At 43.8% G+C, this 15,372-nt stretch overlaps 1 protein-coding gene across 1 annotated transcript in view; it reads left to right on the top strand.

Moving 5' to 3' along the window:
• The first annotated feature begins 3,633 nt into the window (after positions 1-3,633).
• The window catches only part of COMP (cartilage oligomeric matrix protein), a 44,325-nt gene continuing 32,586 nt past the window's right edge, over positions 3,634-15,372 (top strand). Inside the window, exons 1-3 of the mRNA XM_070931836.1 lie at positions 3,634-3,709; positions 9,598-9,683; positions 14,752-14,803. Of these exons, the coding sequence (XP_070787937.1) occupies positions 3,634-3,709; positions 9,598-9,683; positions 14,752-14,803 (214 nt within the window). The remainder of the gene's footprint in view (positions 3,710-9,597; positions 9,684-14,751; positions 14,804-15,372) is intronic.

Below are 15,372 nucleotides of genomic sequence, written 5' to 3' on the forward strand. Positions count from 1 at the left end.
AAAAAGAAACTAGTCCTTATGCTGAATTGTCCAGTGGCAAATTGGCCTGTGGCAAGTTGGCTGCGGTGAGTTGTCCTAGACCAAGGGTCTTCAAACTACGGGCCACGGGCCGGACACGGCCCACCGAAGCCATTAATCCAGCCCATGTGAGACCATGAGGTTGCCCCGCCCACCAGAGGTGGGTTTCAGCAGGTTCTGACCAGTTCTGGAGAACTGGTAGTGGAAATTTTGAGTAGTTTGGAGAACTGGTAGTAAAAATTCTGACTGACCCCATCCCCATCTATTCTCTGCCTCCCGAGTCCCAGCTGATTGGGAGGAAATGGGGATTTTGCAGTATCCTTCCCCTGGAGTGGGGTGGGAATGGAGATTTTACAGTATCCTTCCCCTGCCACGCCTACCAAGCCATGCCACGCTCACCAAGCCACGCCCACAGAACCGGTAGTAAAAATAATTGAAACCCACCACTGCTGCCCACATCACCCCACGTACCTGCTGGCCCCCACCCGCCTTCTGGAGGCTGAGGCCAAAAACGGGATGCGTGGAGGCCAAAAACGGGCCCATTTTTGGGCAGCAGGGTGGTACTGGAGTGGTACTGTTACCCTCCCCAGCCTCCAGAGAGAGAGAGGGAGGCAGAGAGAGTGACACACACACAGGGGGGGGAGGGAGGGAGGGAGAGACACACACACAAACAGAAGTCCCTCACCTGCCCCCAAGGCAGCCACATCCCTTCACTAACCTGCTTTCCACCCCCAGGAGCATAAAAAATTAAAGTTTAATTTGTGTGTATTGTTTAATGGACTGCTAAATTGGCCATGCCCACCCAGTCACATGACCACCATGCCACGGGCCTCCCCAGCCAGTCCGGCCCCCCAACAGTCCGAGGGACCGTGAATTGGCCCCCCTTAAAAAGTTTGAGGACCCCTGTCCTAGACCCTTAAGGAGGGTAGGTTCTCCATTTCTGGAAGTCATTAAGAGGCTGGCTGGCCACCTTTTAGATAGTTGAGTTGGTTCTCCTGCACTTTGCAGAGGGTTGGACTAGATCAGTGGTGTCAAACTCAAGGCCTGGGGAGCCGGAGCCGGACTGGGGGGGGTGCTTAGATCTGGCCTGCAGGGCCGCCCTGGAAACAGTGAAGGACCGGCCCGTGGTGCCTCTGCCAGCAAAAATGGAACTCAGGTGGGCTGCGTGTACCCGCCCCGGGCCCTGTTTTCAGCCGCAACGGCCTCCTACAGCCCTCTGCCAGCGAAAATGGAGCTCCATTTTTGCTGGCAGAGGGCTGCAGGAGGCTGTTGCAGCTGAAAACAGGGCCCGGAGTGGGTACATGCAGCCCACCCGAGTTCCGTTTTTCCTGGCAGAGCGCTTGGGCCACCACAGGCACCCCGACATGAGTGATGTCAAGCTGGCCATGCCCACCCCGGCCCCTGAGGTCAAATGCAACCCTAATGCGACCCTCAATGAAATCGAGTTTGACACTCCTGGACTATATGATTTTTGGTGTTCCTTCCCACTCCACCATTCTGACTCTTGACACTGAAATGATAGAAACATTGGCCCATTGCTCTTGAAATGTCCATATAACAGGCTTTTTGCTTGTTTAATGTAACCAAGATATATTATTTAAACATATAATGTAACAGGAAGAGAAACAGGTACACTACTGTGGCTGCCATCTTGACTTTTTTGACACCTCCATCCCATTATCAGGATCAGTCCTTTTCCTCATCACAAACCACTTACCAAGGAATAAAAAGTGAGGGACTTGTCCATGAGTTGGGCAGCCATGTAAATTTGATAAATAAATAAGGAAGCCCGTTGGCCTCGCTCAATTTTCCTGGTTTAACATCTAAGGTTGTTCAGTTGCTTTTCAGTCCAAAGATGCAGCTTGAGGAAGGTGATGATTTTATGATCCACAGAGTTACCCAAATAAAATATATCTTCTACGCAGGATCTGTTAAGAAGATATTCCATAAACTATAATTCTTTACTCCAGATCAATGTTTGTCAACCTTACCAACTTAGTTCTGATTAAAACAAACAAGAGCTGTTTATATTCCTTAGAGCAATATTTCTCAGTCTTGGAAGATTTAAGCTGGGTGGACTTCAACTCCCAGCTATACTGGCTGGGGAATTTTGGGAGTTGAAGTCCAGGTTGAGAAACATGGCTGCCGTCAGTTTAATGGGAGAGATCAGATGACACCAAGCTGGCAGGAATAGCCAACACCCCAGACGACAAGCTTAAGATACAGAAGGATCTTGACAGACTTGAACATTGGGTGCTATCTAACAAAATGAAATCCAATGGTGAAAAAAAGTAAGGTTCTACATTTAGGCAAGAAAAACAAAATGCACAGGTACAGTATAGGTGGTACCTGGCTCAACAGTAGTAACTGTGAGAGGGATCTTGGAGTCCTAGTGGACAATCACTTAAATATGAGCCAGCCGTGTGCTGCAGCTGCCAAAAAAGCCAACACAGTCCTAGGCTGTTTTAACAGAGGGATAGAATCAAGATCACGTGAAGTGTTAATACCACTTTACAATGCCTTGGTAAGGCCACACTTGGAATACTGCATCCAGTTTTGGTCACCACAATGTAAAAAAGATGTTGAGACTCTAGAAAGAATGCAGAGAAGAGCAACAAAGATGAATAGGGAACTGGAGGCTAAAACATATAAAGAACGGTTGCTGGAATTGGGTATGTCTAGTTTAATGAAAAGAAGGACTACGGACGACATGATAACAATCTTCCAATATTTAAAGGGCTGCCACAAGGAAGAGGGAATCAGCTTATTCTCCAAAGCCCCTGAGGGTAGGACCAGAAGCAATGGATGGAAACTAATCAAGGAGAGAAGCAACCTAGAACTAAGGAGAAATTTCCTTGAGTTAGAACAATTAATCAGTGGAACAACTTGCCTCCAGGAGTTGTGGATACTGTAACACTGGAAGTTTTGAAGAAGAGATTGGACAACTATTGGTCTGAAATAGTATAGTATAGGGTTTCCTGCCTGAGCAGAGGGTTGGACTAGAAGACCTCCAGGGTCCCTTCCCACTCTTGTTATTCTGTTCAGCCCATCCCGAAACAACTTACGAAGAGCAGAGAGCGAATGAGGTTATTTGGGGAGGAAAATGCTAAAGATTGTCCTGAGGGTTGCTATGGAGGAAAAACTTCATTATATATTTTTAAAAAAACAACAAAAAAGTCTGCTGTAATTCAGAAAGAGTTTTTCTTGATGTCTGTCTGGAATTGAATTGCAATGCCATACATCATTCTTCCCCCTCCCCTCCTCTTCCCTGTACATGCACTGTGTAATCAATGCAGGCCGTTTTCCTAATGCTTTTCTCATTCTGTTTATTTTTCTAACAAATTCTCTGTCTTCTCTTTTTCTCCCCCACCCCCAAAAAAACCCCCAAGAGCCAGAAATGACGTCTCCTACATCAGAAGGGAGAAAACTTCAGTTGAGCGGAATGCGGCTTCATAAATAGCAAACCACAAAACGCTTCACGGGGGCAGCAGAGGTGAACTATTCAGGTTTACTAATTCCAAATCTTTTTTTTTTTTTAAAGCGCAAGGGGGGCGGGAGGTGGAGAGAATATTTAAAAAGGTACAGGGCCACCCTTCAGTTTCACAAGCTCTGAAAATGAGGGACACCGGAGTTTTTCTTTGCGTGCTGGCCTTCGTCTCTTATGCATCAGGTCAAATGCCTGGTGGGAGAGGTAAGTAGAATTTGATTATAGAACATAGAATCATAGAGCTGGAAAAGGGACCTTGGAGGTCTTCTAGTCCAACCCCCTGTTAAGTATGTCTAGCTCGTATCAAAGAGAAGGATTAGTGGGGGCATAACTGTCCAGTCCTTGAGAGATTGTCACAGACAAGAGGGGATGAAATTATTTTCCAAAGCAAGAGGACAAGTCAAGAAATAACGGGAAGAAATCTGTTAATTATAGATCCAATCTGGAATGAAGGAGAAATTTTTTGACAGTGAGGACAATTAATCAATGGAACAGCTTGCCTCCTGGAGTTGTGAGTGTTTCATCAGTGGAGACTTTCAAAAATAGACTGGACCACCAGGACGGTACAAGGTCTCTGCCTTGAGTAAAGAGTTGACTAGAAGACCTCTGAGGTCCCTTCCAGGGATTAATTTTAGAAAACAATTTCAAATTTCCAGGCTGAGAATTATAGATCTGTCCTTTCTGGTGGTTGGTCTTTTTTTTTTTTTTATTTGCTTGTTTTCTTATTAAATTCTGTTGCCGTTTTATTGATTCCGAGTCTTACAGACAAGCTTTAAGCTGGCAAGTAAATATATTTAAAGGATTACGCTGTAGCTTCTCTCGCTGATATCTACGTTTATGATTTGGCTCTTCAAAGTCTGTCAGAAGCCTTATGCAGAGAGTTGTGTTCTGAAGTTAAACTTTTTGAGTTTCAATCGTGTACTTTTGTTATACTTTATGGTCACACAATATTTAATTGCATGTACCGAATGAACAACTTATGTGCCACAGTGTAAGTATCGCTAGTAATTTTATACAACTACATATTCTAGTAATTTTTTCCTCTCTCTTTACAACTCACGTACCTACAAAAAATTAGGAAATTAATCCAGATTTGGGCAGAAATAAGAACTGAATGAAATTTAGAAATGAAAAGCAAAGAAAAAAAATTGATTCTATCTTCCTTATCTTAGTCCATGTATCATGGAACTCCTTGCTACAAGGTTTGGTGGCAATGTTTCTTGGAAATTGAGAAAAGAGAAAAGGTTCAGATTAACAGAGTTGGAAGGGACCTTGTGGGTCATTGAGCCCAACTCCTTGCTCAAGGCAAAGACCTTATACCATCCTGATCATGTTGTACATGTTAGTCCTTGGCTTAGGACCACAATTGGGATCAGACTTTCCGTTGCTAAGCAAGGTGGTCGTTACATGAGCCATATCCAATTTTATGGCCTTTTTTTTTTTTGCCACAGCTGTGAAGCAAATCCCTGCAGTTGTTAAGTGAATCATGCAGTCATTAAGAGAATCCGGCTTTCCCCCATTGACTTTGCTTGTCGGAAGCTGGCCGGGAAGGTCGCAAATGGCGATCGCATGATGCCATCACTGTCGTTAAGAGCATGCCAGTTGCCAAGCACCTAGATTTTGATCATGTGACCATGGAGAGGCTCTGATGGTTATAAGTGCAAGGACCTGGTCATAAATCACTTTCTTCAGTGCTGTTGTAACTTTGAACAAAGTCATTAAACAAATGAACATATGTTGATAATTACCTGTACAATGTTTCTCAACCTTAGTAACTTTTAAGAGGTATGGACCAACTCCGAGAAAGTGGCTGGACTTAAAATATGCACCTCTTCAAGTGTCTATGGAGATTCTCCGTCATCCAGGTCATGGTTGTCCCAAAGGTGCTTTTTCAAAAGGCAACTGGACTTCCTTTGTTTTTCTTTGAAGATGTTTTGCTTCTCATCCAAGAAGCGAACTGAACTGAACTGAAGAAGCTTCTTGGATGAGAAGTGAAATATCTTCAAGCAAAAGCAAAGTCTAGTTGCCTTTTGAAAAAGCACCATTGGAATTATTCAGCTGGGTAACATCATCAATGCTAGAAGGATTCATGGATTTTTTTTTGTGTGTGTGGGTGGTTGGGTGTCACAAGTTATAGAAACACTTCAAAATCAACTGAAGAAGCTTCTTGGATGAGAAGCAAAACATCTTCAAATGTTGAGGACCCAGTTGTGGGGTCAATAAGCTGACTTTGTATAAATATACAAAAGGATGAAGGCTATTGCTTAGCGCATTGTAAGCCGCCCTGAGTCTCCGGAGAAGGGCGGCATATAAATCCAATTTAAAAAAGAAAAAAAAAAAAGAAAAAGCAGAAAGTCTTGAAAAAAAGTACCTTTAGGACGCACTTCTTCAAGTTCCCAAGTTGAGAAACACTGGTTTCGTAAACGCAATGCACCATTACGGTGTCCATTTTTTCCTATTGCTAACGTGAGTTTCTTCAGACGTTAATTCTTATGGAGGCACAAACCTGGACAAAGTGGGTTAGATCAGAACCAGAGGAAACGTCTTGTGCAAATAAAGATCCTGACTCTTTATTGACTCTTTCTAAGGATGCTTTTCAATATCAGATTTAATTTATTCCTGGAAAAAAAGAAAAAACTCCCCGAGTGTCCATGGGCCAGTCTTTCTGGATAACGCATGTTCCTGAATTAATCCATTTTCTGCAGCTGCAAGCTAAATAACCATATTATCGTCTGTTCACAGCAGTGTAAAACCACAACTCGTGCTTTAGCTGGCCTTCATACGCATTCAGTTCTTCCCACACAACTAGTATCAACACAGTTTATGTGAGGATCCAGGCAGTGTGGGGTCTTTTGTAATTACCAATGAAAATTTGGTCAGTCTGCACAGTTTCTAATATTTTCTAAATTTTGGCATGTGACCAAGTGTGCCGATAAGCACTGTGACCACCACGGCTGGTTTATGCCATCATCTTTCAATTTTGATTTTCAGATCTTGATACTTTGCTATCGTCTCTAATTCTTTATCTTCTGTTCTACCATCTCCTGCTAATGCCACATTAATTATCCACACTGTCTTCCTTTCAACCGCAGTTAAATCTGGTGTGTTATGAGGCAAAACTTTTATCAGTTTGTATTTGGAAATCCCTCAATATTTCAGCCTGATCAATTTTTTTTTTAGTATTTTTTCAACTCTATGTTCCCACCAATTTTTCTTTACTGTTATCGTTATGGTTCTTTGCACAGTCGGCCAGATATTTGAACTGAATTTGGCATTTTTGTCCACTTTTTGAGTCTTTTCCCAGGACCTGGGATAAGCAGTTTGATGATGTTAAAGCAGGGATGGGCAAATGTGGCCCTTTTACAACCTGTGGACTTCAACTCCCAGAATTCCTGAGACAGCCAAGCTGTCTCAGGAATTCTGGGAGTTGAAATCCACAGGTTGTAAAAGGGCCACATTTGCCCACCCCTGTGTTAAAGGTATCATCGCAGGATGTAAAACGGTTCCGAATTGTTATTTTAACCAAAGGACCAGAATAATGGGGAACCTCAGCACTTTTAGTCCTGCATGTAAATGCGGTAACCGGCTTGTTAACTTTCTTGGCACCTTTGGGGGAGTCAACACCTTCTCTCTCAGCCCAGCCTCCCTCACAGGGTTGTTGTGGGAATAAAATGAGGAGCTGCCCTGTATCCACAGCAGCCTTTTGCTTTCAGAGAAATGACAGGATATAAATACCTTAATGGAGCCATATCGCCTCCTTGTAACCTGGAAGAGACGCTCTGCATTTTTGAGGCTCAGAGAAACCGCTTTTTTTTCAGGAGCAGAAGAGCAAATATGCGTTTTACAGCTTTTACAGGGAGGTGTTTGGCTTAACAGGAACCCGCATGTAAGAGAAAGATATTCCTGTGCCATTTTCTTTGCAAGCCAGGAGGATCAAAGCTGCCAAATCTAACTAGGGCTGAAATTGCTTTTATACGGCAAGTAGTTGTGTGCACACATGCCTCCCCTTCACACAGAATTGCAGGTACTGGCCGGTACGCTCTCATAGAGAGGGGCTGCTCCGGGTGCCGTCAGCCAAACAATGTCGACTGGCGGCCCCCAGGGGAAGGGCCTTCTCTGTGGGGGCACCCACTATCTGGAACGAGCTCCCCCCAGAGATACGGAGGATCCCGGATCTGCGCACTTTCCGCCGTGCTCTTAAGACCCTCCTATTCCAGCAAGCCAGCCTGGCCTAATTTTCTCCCCTGTTTTAAAATTCTTTTAAATCGAAATTTTAATTTGTTTTAAATTATTGGGATTTTTAATTGTCTTGGGCTAAATTATTTAATCTGGTTTTAATTATGTTTCTAACTTTTGTATCTATGTATTTTATTTTGTGTCTGTTCACCGCCCTGAGTCCTTTGGGAGTGGGGCGGTATATAAATTTAATAAAAAGAAAAAGAAAGATAAAAAAAAGGTAGGAACCACACAGGATCACTGAGTGAAGAGCATATCAAAAAGGATATTGTGGCACCAGAAAACAGGCAGAACTAAAATGACAGCAAGGTGACAGCTGATTTGCTCATCCAGTGGTTAAGGCACTAGGCTAAAAACCAGGAGACTGTGAATTCTAGTCCCATTTTAGGCGTAACAGCCTGGGTGACTTTGAAATGGCTTTGAAAAGAGATGAGCTAGCTAGATAGAGAAGAGAGCCAAATTACCGAAGGTTAATTATGTGTGGACTCAACTCCCAGAATTTCTCAGTCAGCCATGCTGACTGGGAAATTCTGGGAGTTGAAGTCTACACATCTTCAAGGGGCCAAGATTGAGAACCCCTGCTTGGGGTGTTGTGCAAATGCACTCTTATAATCAGGGGTGAAATCCAGCAGGTTCTGACAGGTTCTGGAGAACCGGTAGTGGAAATTTTGATAGTTCAGAGAACCGGCAAATATCACCTCTGGCTGGTCCCAGAATGGAGTGGAAATGGAGATTTTGCAATATCCTTCCTCCAGGAGTGGGGAGGGAATGGGGATTTTGCAGTATCCTTCCCCTGGAGTGGGATGGGAATGTAGATTTTGCAGTATCCCTTCCCCTGCCACGCCCACCAAGCCACACCCACAGAACCGGTAGTAAAAAAAAATTGAATTTCACCACTGCTTATAATGGAGGTGAAAATTTAGCACTCAATTAAATAGAGTTGCTTAATATAGTCTCAGCCTTGACTTTTTTTGTAAACTACACTTAAATATTGCTCTTCAGAGACAGACGGGCTACAAATTCAATCACAGATAATTAAATCACATAAAACTATCAGCCAAGGTACACTGACCTTAATTATTATTATTTTGCAAACCTTGGGCAAATATGGATATTTTCCCAATCTAAGCCCTTTTAAATGTTTTATTCCTCAAGAAGAAAAGAGAATGGAAGAAGATGTTGGATAACCATTTGTCTGAAGTAGTGTACGGTTTCCTGCCTGGACAGGGGGTTGGACTAGAAGACCTCCAAGGTCCCTTCCAACTCTATTATTCTGTTCTATTTCTAAGCAGAGATTTTAAACATTTTACAGGTGGTCCTTCTTCATATAGCAACTGTCTGAAGTTACAACAGCACTGAAAAAAGTAACTTACAACCAGACCTCACACTTATGACCATAGCAGAATCCCCTCAGTCCCGTGATCAAAATTTGGCTGTTCCTAGCCAGCTTCTGACAAGCGAAGTCAGTGGGGGAAGCTGGATTCGTTTAATGACTGCTTGGTTCTCTTAACAACTGCAGTGGTTCATTTAACAATCATGGCAAAAAGCTTGATAAATGGGATGTGACTCACTTAACAACCACCTTGCAAGGCAATGGAAATTCTGGCCCCAGTTGTGATCATAAGTCGAAGAACACCTGTAAATCAAGGCCTGGTTTTGAGGCAGGATCTCAAGAAAAAAAGATCCATGCTGAAATTTCAGCCATCCCCAACCAGTGCCCACATTGGTTGCAACAGATAAAATTCCACCCTTCAGGCTATGAAAATATGCAGAAATGAGGCGGGAAGTCTCCAGAAGAGCCACGTAGCTTCCCAAAGCTGCTTTTTAACCCATTTAGTGTTTCTCTTCTGTTCTAGGAGGAGACCTCTCGCCCCAGATGCTAACGGAGATGAAGGAAACCAGCAAGGCACTGAGAGAAATCAGAGAACTGCTAAAACAGCAGGTAAGAAGGACGAAGACGGGTCTTTTTTTTTTGCAAGTACCTTAATTTTTTGTTGCAACGGAAGCCAAACAGAGATGCCAAACAGTTTTTAAATTAACCCACTCCTCTAAAATTGCTTGCTGGGAATTCACTTGGGGGAAATATTGCAACAGCCACACATGCAAAACATTGAATTTGTAAGTTGAAACGAGTGGCTTGCAGAGTTTGCATAAAAGAAGGAACGATTAACACATGAAGTAAGATCATTCACATGTCATTATGTTACAAAAAGAAAACTTTAGCCCAAACTCAACCTTTCTCAACCTTGGCCACTGTAAGCGGTGTGGACTTCAACTCCCAGAATTCCCCAACTAGCATTAGCTGGCTGGGGAATTCTGGGAGTTGAAATCCAGACGGTTTAAAGTGGCCAACTGCTCTAAGCAAATGTAGCATGTTTTTCCAAACACAAAAAGCTTCATTTAAAAATTTATCTTGGCTCATACCCTTTTGGGACCAGGAAGGTTGCATAAATTCTGGTCCTTTGGGGAGGTTTGTGCTTCAAGGTGGCACCAGAGAGATTAAAAAAAAATATCAAAATGGCGGCCCAAATCATGTGACTGAAGCCCCGCCCTTTTATATGTGCATTGTAGCAGATATTAAAAAGGACGGGGGGGGTTTCATTACATGGTTGAGCTGCCATCTTGACTTTTTTGACCCCTCGCTGCAGACATCCCTCCATGGCTAAGGCCCAGAAAATGGGCTAATGCCAAGCGTTTACATGGCGTGGCAATTTCACTCAATGGTCCTTATGCAAATCAAACGAAAGCCCTCCCCCGCCTGAATTTTTCCACAGAATAAAGGTAGTCCTTGACTTAAAATCAGTGGTGGGATTCAGCCAGTTCGCACCTATTCAGAAGAACTGGTTGTTAACTTTCTAAGCAGTTCGGAAACCCGGTTGTGGGAAGAAATCTTATTTTGTGTTTTTTCCCACTTTACAGGGCTAATCCTGTAAGGAAGGCAGGAAGGAAACATTCTGGTGGTGTTTCTAGCCTAATCTTTATTGCCCTGCTTACAGAAACTGCCTCTCTGGTTTAACCCTTATTACATTGTAACAGCTAAGGCGAAGCGCCCATCGATGTGAGTGATGTTGAGTTGGCCATGCCCACACGGTCACATGACCACCGAGCCACGCCTACCCAGCTGGTCATAAAGGCAGAGAACCTGTTGTTAAATTATTTGAATCCCACCACTGCTTAAAACCATTCATTTAGTGACTGTTCAAAGTTACAACAGCACTGAAAAAGGTGACTTATTAGCTTTTTTCACACTTACGATGTTACCGCATCCCCATGGGTCATCAAAATGTAGACGCTTGGCAACCGATTCATATTTAGGATAGTTGCAGTTTTGTGACCTTCTGATGAGCCAAGTCAATGGGGAAGCCAGATTCACTTAACAACCGTGTTATACGAACTAAACAACCGCCGTGATCCACTTAACAACTGTGGCAAGAAAGGTTGTAAAATGGGGCACCATTCGGTTGACAGCTGCCTCGCTTAGCAACGGAAACTTTGGGCTCAGTTGTGATCATAAACCAAGGACTACCTGTAATGCTCAGAGTGCAAATATGCATCCTTTTCTCAAGGCTATGCAGTACCCAACTGCGATATAAGAGAGCTAAAAGCTGGGGGGAAAAAATCAAAAGCTTAATCTCTGGGAAGGTACAAAGGACTCCTGAAAGGGGGTGTCTGGAGACAGTCCCTCCCTTGGGCTTCCAAAAGCTGGCTAAAGTGGGGAGGGGGAAAGTAAAGTTTCTTAGCCCTATGTACTAAATGGAGCCCCCACAGGCAGGAGCAGTTTACCTTTGACGGTGAAAATTCCAAGGCGGACAACTGTCGGCCTTCAAAACTTACTCGTGGATTTGCCTGAAGGATTCAGATGGCCGCTGTTGACCTTTTCTGGTTCTGCTGTGTCTGCCTGCCTCTTATGCAATGCCACATTCCTCTTTTCCTCCTGCTCTTGGCTGCGGCCTCTGCCTGCCAGCTAACTGGAAAAACAGACGGGCAGACCCCCGTGCCAGGACAAACTCTGGGCAGCAGCACAAGGGCTGGCGGGGCTGTGGTGGGGGGATGGATGTGGAAAGGTGGCTGCCCTTTCGGCTTTCCACTCTTGCTTTGTCCTACATAAAATCTGCAGCAGTCCTGGGTAGCAGTTGGGGAGAATTCCAGAGGCAGCGCTGGAGACAGGATACTGGGGAGATCTTGTCTAATCACCCACACATACTGCAATTCCCAGCGCCCAGGCCATTTCTGTCAGCCTCATTGGGAATCACTACTAGATGAGCGAATTCAACTTTAAGACACATGGACTTCAACTTACAGAATTCCCTAGTTAGCATGCTGGCTGTGGAATTCTGGAAATTGAAATCCATACGTCTTTTAACGTTGAGACTGAGAAACACTGTGAAGTTTAGAGTCATCTTTTTTTTATATATAATTTGATTTATATGCCGCCCTTCTCCAGAGACTCAGGGCAGCTTACAGTGCGTTAAGCAATAGCCTTCATCCTTTTGTATATTTATACAAAGTCAGCTTATTGCCCCCACAAACTGGGTCCTCATTTCACCTACCTTAGAAAGGATGGAAGGCTGAGTCAACCTTGAGCCTGGGGAGATTCGAATTTACAGTAATTGCAGACAGCTGGTGTTAATCACAATGCTATTAGTCTGCTAAGCCACCAGGCCCGTACTTACAGAAGTCTAGCATGGTAGAGCCTCCAAGCACAGAAACAGACTACCTGAGGTTGGGAGGATTTCTGTAGATAGCCGAATGTTGAACTTTCTTTATCCCCATTCCATCCCATCCTATCCTGCTTTTTCCATTGAGGATGATTATGATGTTATTCATTCAGTTGTGTCCGACTCTGGGCGATTCTATAAGTCAGGCCTCTCCACATCTTCGGATCTTTTTCCATGACACAATTCCATTCTTTTATTTATTTATTTATTTATTGGTTCAATTTATATGCCGCCCTTCTCCAGAGACTCAGGGCAGCTTACAATGCATTAAGCAATACCGTTCATACTTTTGTATATACCTGCTTAATAGGGCTTTTGCCCCCCCTAAGCGGTGTTCTTTTTTATACAAAGTCAGCTTATTGCCCCCACAATCCGGGTCCTCATTTTACCTACCTCGGAAGGATGGAAGGCTCGGTCAACCTTGAGCCTGGTGAGATTTGAACTCGCAGTAATTGCAGGCAGCTGGTGTTACTTAACAGCACTTTAGTCTGCTGCGCCACCAAGGCTCTTTTCAACAGAAGGAAGCTCACATGCAATTCCTACCTTCCCTTCTAACTAACTAACTTGTTCTGTAATCTCCTGTCTTTGAAAAAATTAAACTTTTTAACAAACGCATTTGGCATGGAGGGAGGTAAGGGCACGGCTGGGCTGCTGGGGGTTTGCAGGGGTTTGGGAGAACCTCTAGCTAAGATTCTGTGATGTTCAGAGAACCCCCAAATCCCACTCCTGGCTGGCCCTGCCCACTGTGCCCCACCCCTCCCAGGAGGCCTGTTTTGGATGCAGGTAAGTGCAGGATGTGCACAGAGGCTTGGGGAGGGCAAAAAACGGGCCTACTGGACGTTCAAGAAGGCCAGAAATGGGCCTACCGTTTCCGGCCTCCAGAGGGCCTCTGGAGCCTGGGGAGGCTGTTTTGTCCTCTTGGAGGCTCGAGGAAAACCTCTGGAGCCCGGGGAGGGCAAAAATGCCTCCCACCCGTGATGCAGAAGGTCAACTAAGCCACGCCCACCATGGCCACGCCCACCCAACAACCAGGCAGAGAACCCCTTGCTAAAATCTTTGAAGCCCACCCCTGAGAAAGGACACTTCTATCCTCTCCGGTGTCCCTACTGGGAGTGGAGCAAGGAGGCTCGCTCAGTTCTGTTCTATCCCACTCTCCAACAAGGTCTGGATTTGATTAAGGGTTTTGAAAAAAAAAAAACACCAAATTGTATGGGAAACGTTTACACATTTGCTAGAGAGCTAACTGTATTTCCACCAGATGAGAGGGATGCTCACAAAACCACCTTCGTTTCTCTGGGTCCCTCAATCTTTCAGTTGGACTGAACAAAGAGACCATCCAAAATCCTTGACTTACGACTATTTAATGACTGTTCAAAGTTGCAACAGCACTGGAAAAAAGTGACATGAACAGTTTTCAGACTGATGATGACCGTTGCAGTGTCTCCATGGTCACATGATTGTAATTCGGTGCTTGGCAGCTGGCGTGTATTTATGACAGTTTGTGACAACAAAAAGAGGAAATAATGATCAGTTTGGGGTTAGAGCTGGAAGATTGTTACCTCATAGCTTGCAAGAGGAAACCGGAAATGTTAGCTTGTCTAAGCAACTTCTTTTCCAGGTGTTCATGAGAAATGCACGTCAATCACAGGACATTTCCCACCCAACATCTGACCAGGTCTAATCCTGCTTAAATGTTCAAAACCCTGCAATAGAATAGAATATCTATAGCTCAGAGCTGAACTGTGGAGTCTTTGGTGCTCTTTGAGCTCAGTTCTTTGCTTAGACATTTCATCACCCAAGTAGGTAACATCATCAGAATGAGGGAGTGTGAGGTTTGTTTCTTGTTTATATACAGTCGTTTGCCCTGCTAGTGTTGGTGGGGTGTTGGTTTTCTTCTGATGGTGCCTTGATTAAAGTGTTGTTTTCTGCTTGTCTTGGAATAACATTAGACAACAATCAAGCAGGATTAACACTAATTATGGAGTGACAAACTTGGACAAACTTTCTTATTCTAAATACTACCAAGTTTTGCTGTTACTAAAGCCTAAATCTTCTCCCCTTTTTTAAATGTAAATTTTAATTTGTTTTTAAATTATGGGGTATTTTAAATTCAGACAAATTATTTAATTCGTTTTTAATTTATTTTAATTTTTTGTATTTATGTGTCTTATCTTGTGGCTGTTCACCGCCCTGAGTCCTTCGGGAGAAGGGCGGTATAGAAATGTAATAAAATAAAATAAAAATAAATAAATAAATAAATTATGAGCTTTTTCCGATTATGATTTTCCACAGGTCAAAGAGATCATCTTTTTGAAGAACACCGTGATGGAGTGTGATGCCTGTGGTAAGTCCACTTGAAAAGTGTTGATTCTAAAAGTCCTGCTTTGAGTTTTTTAAAAAACAAAAGGAGGAAGAAAGATTACCCTGGCCTTCTGCCACCAATAGCCTCCCACCGGCCAGTTCGCTCCCACAGAGAGGGCCTCCTCAGGGTGCCGTCGGCCAGACAATGCCAGCTGGCGACCCCCAGGAGGAGAGCCTTCTCTGTGGTGGCACCTACCCTTTGGAACAATCTACCCCCAGAGATACGAGTGATCTCCGACCTCCGGACTTTTCGTCGGGCCCTAAAAACTTATTTTTTTCAGTTAGCCGGTCTGTCTTGATTTTATGGTTGGTTTTAAAATTTGATACGGATTTTAAATTGATAAATTTTAAACTACGGGCCAAATTTATCTAATTATTTTAAATCTATTTTTAACTGTAACTTTATGTATAAATGTTTTTATTTCGGCTGTTCACCGCCCTGAGTCCGAAAGGAGAAGGGCGGTATAGAAGTTTGAATAATAAATAAATAAATAAAATACATTATCTTGACCAGGCCCTCAGTCCTGACCATTATCACTTGGATGTTTCCTG

This window comes from Pituophis catenifer, unplaced genomic scaffold (genome assembly GCF_029215685.1).
Source record: "Pituophis catenifer annectens isolate HBS135680 unplaced genomic scaffold, rPitCat1.0.hap2 SCAF_1, whole genome shotgun sequence".
Lineage (NCBI taxonomy): Eukaryota > Metazoa > Chordata > Lepidosauria > Squamata > Colubridae > Pituophis > Pituophis catenifer.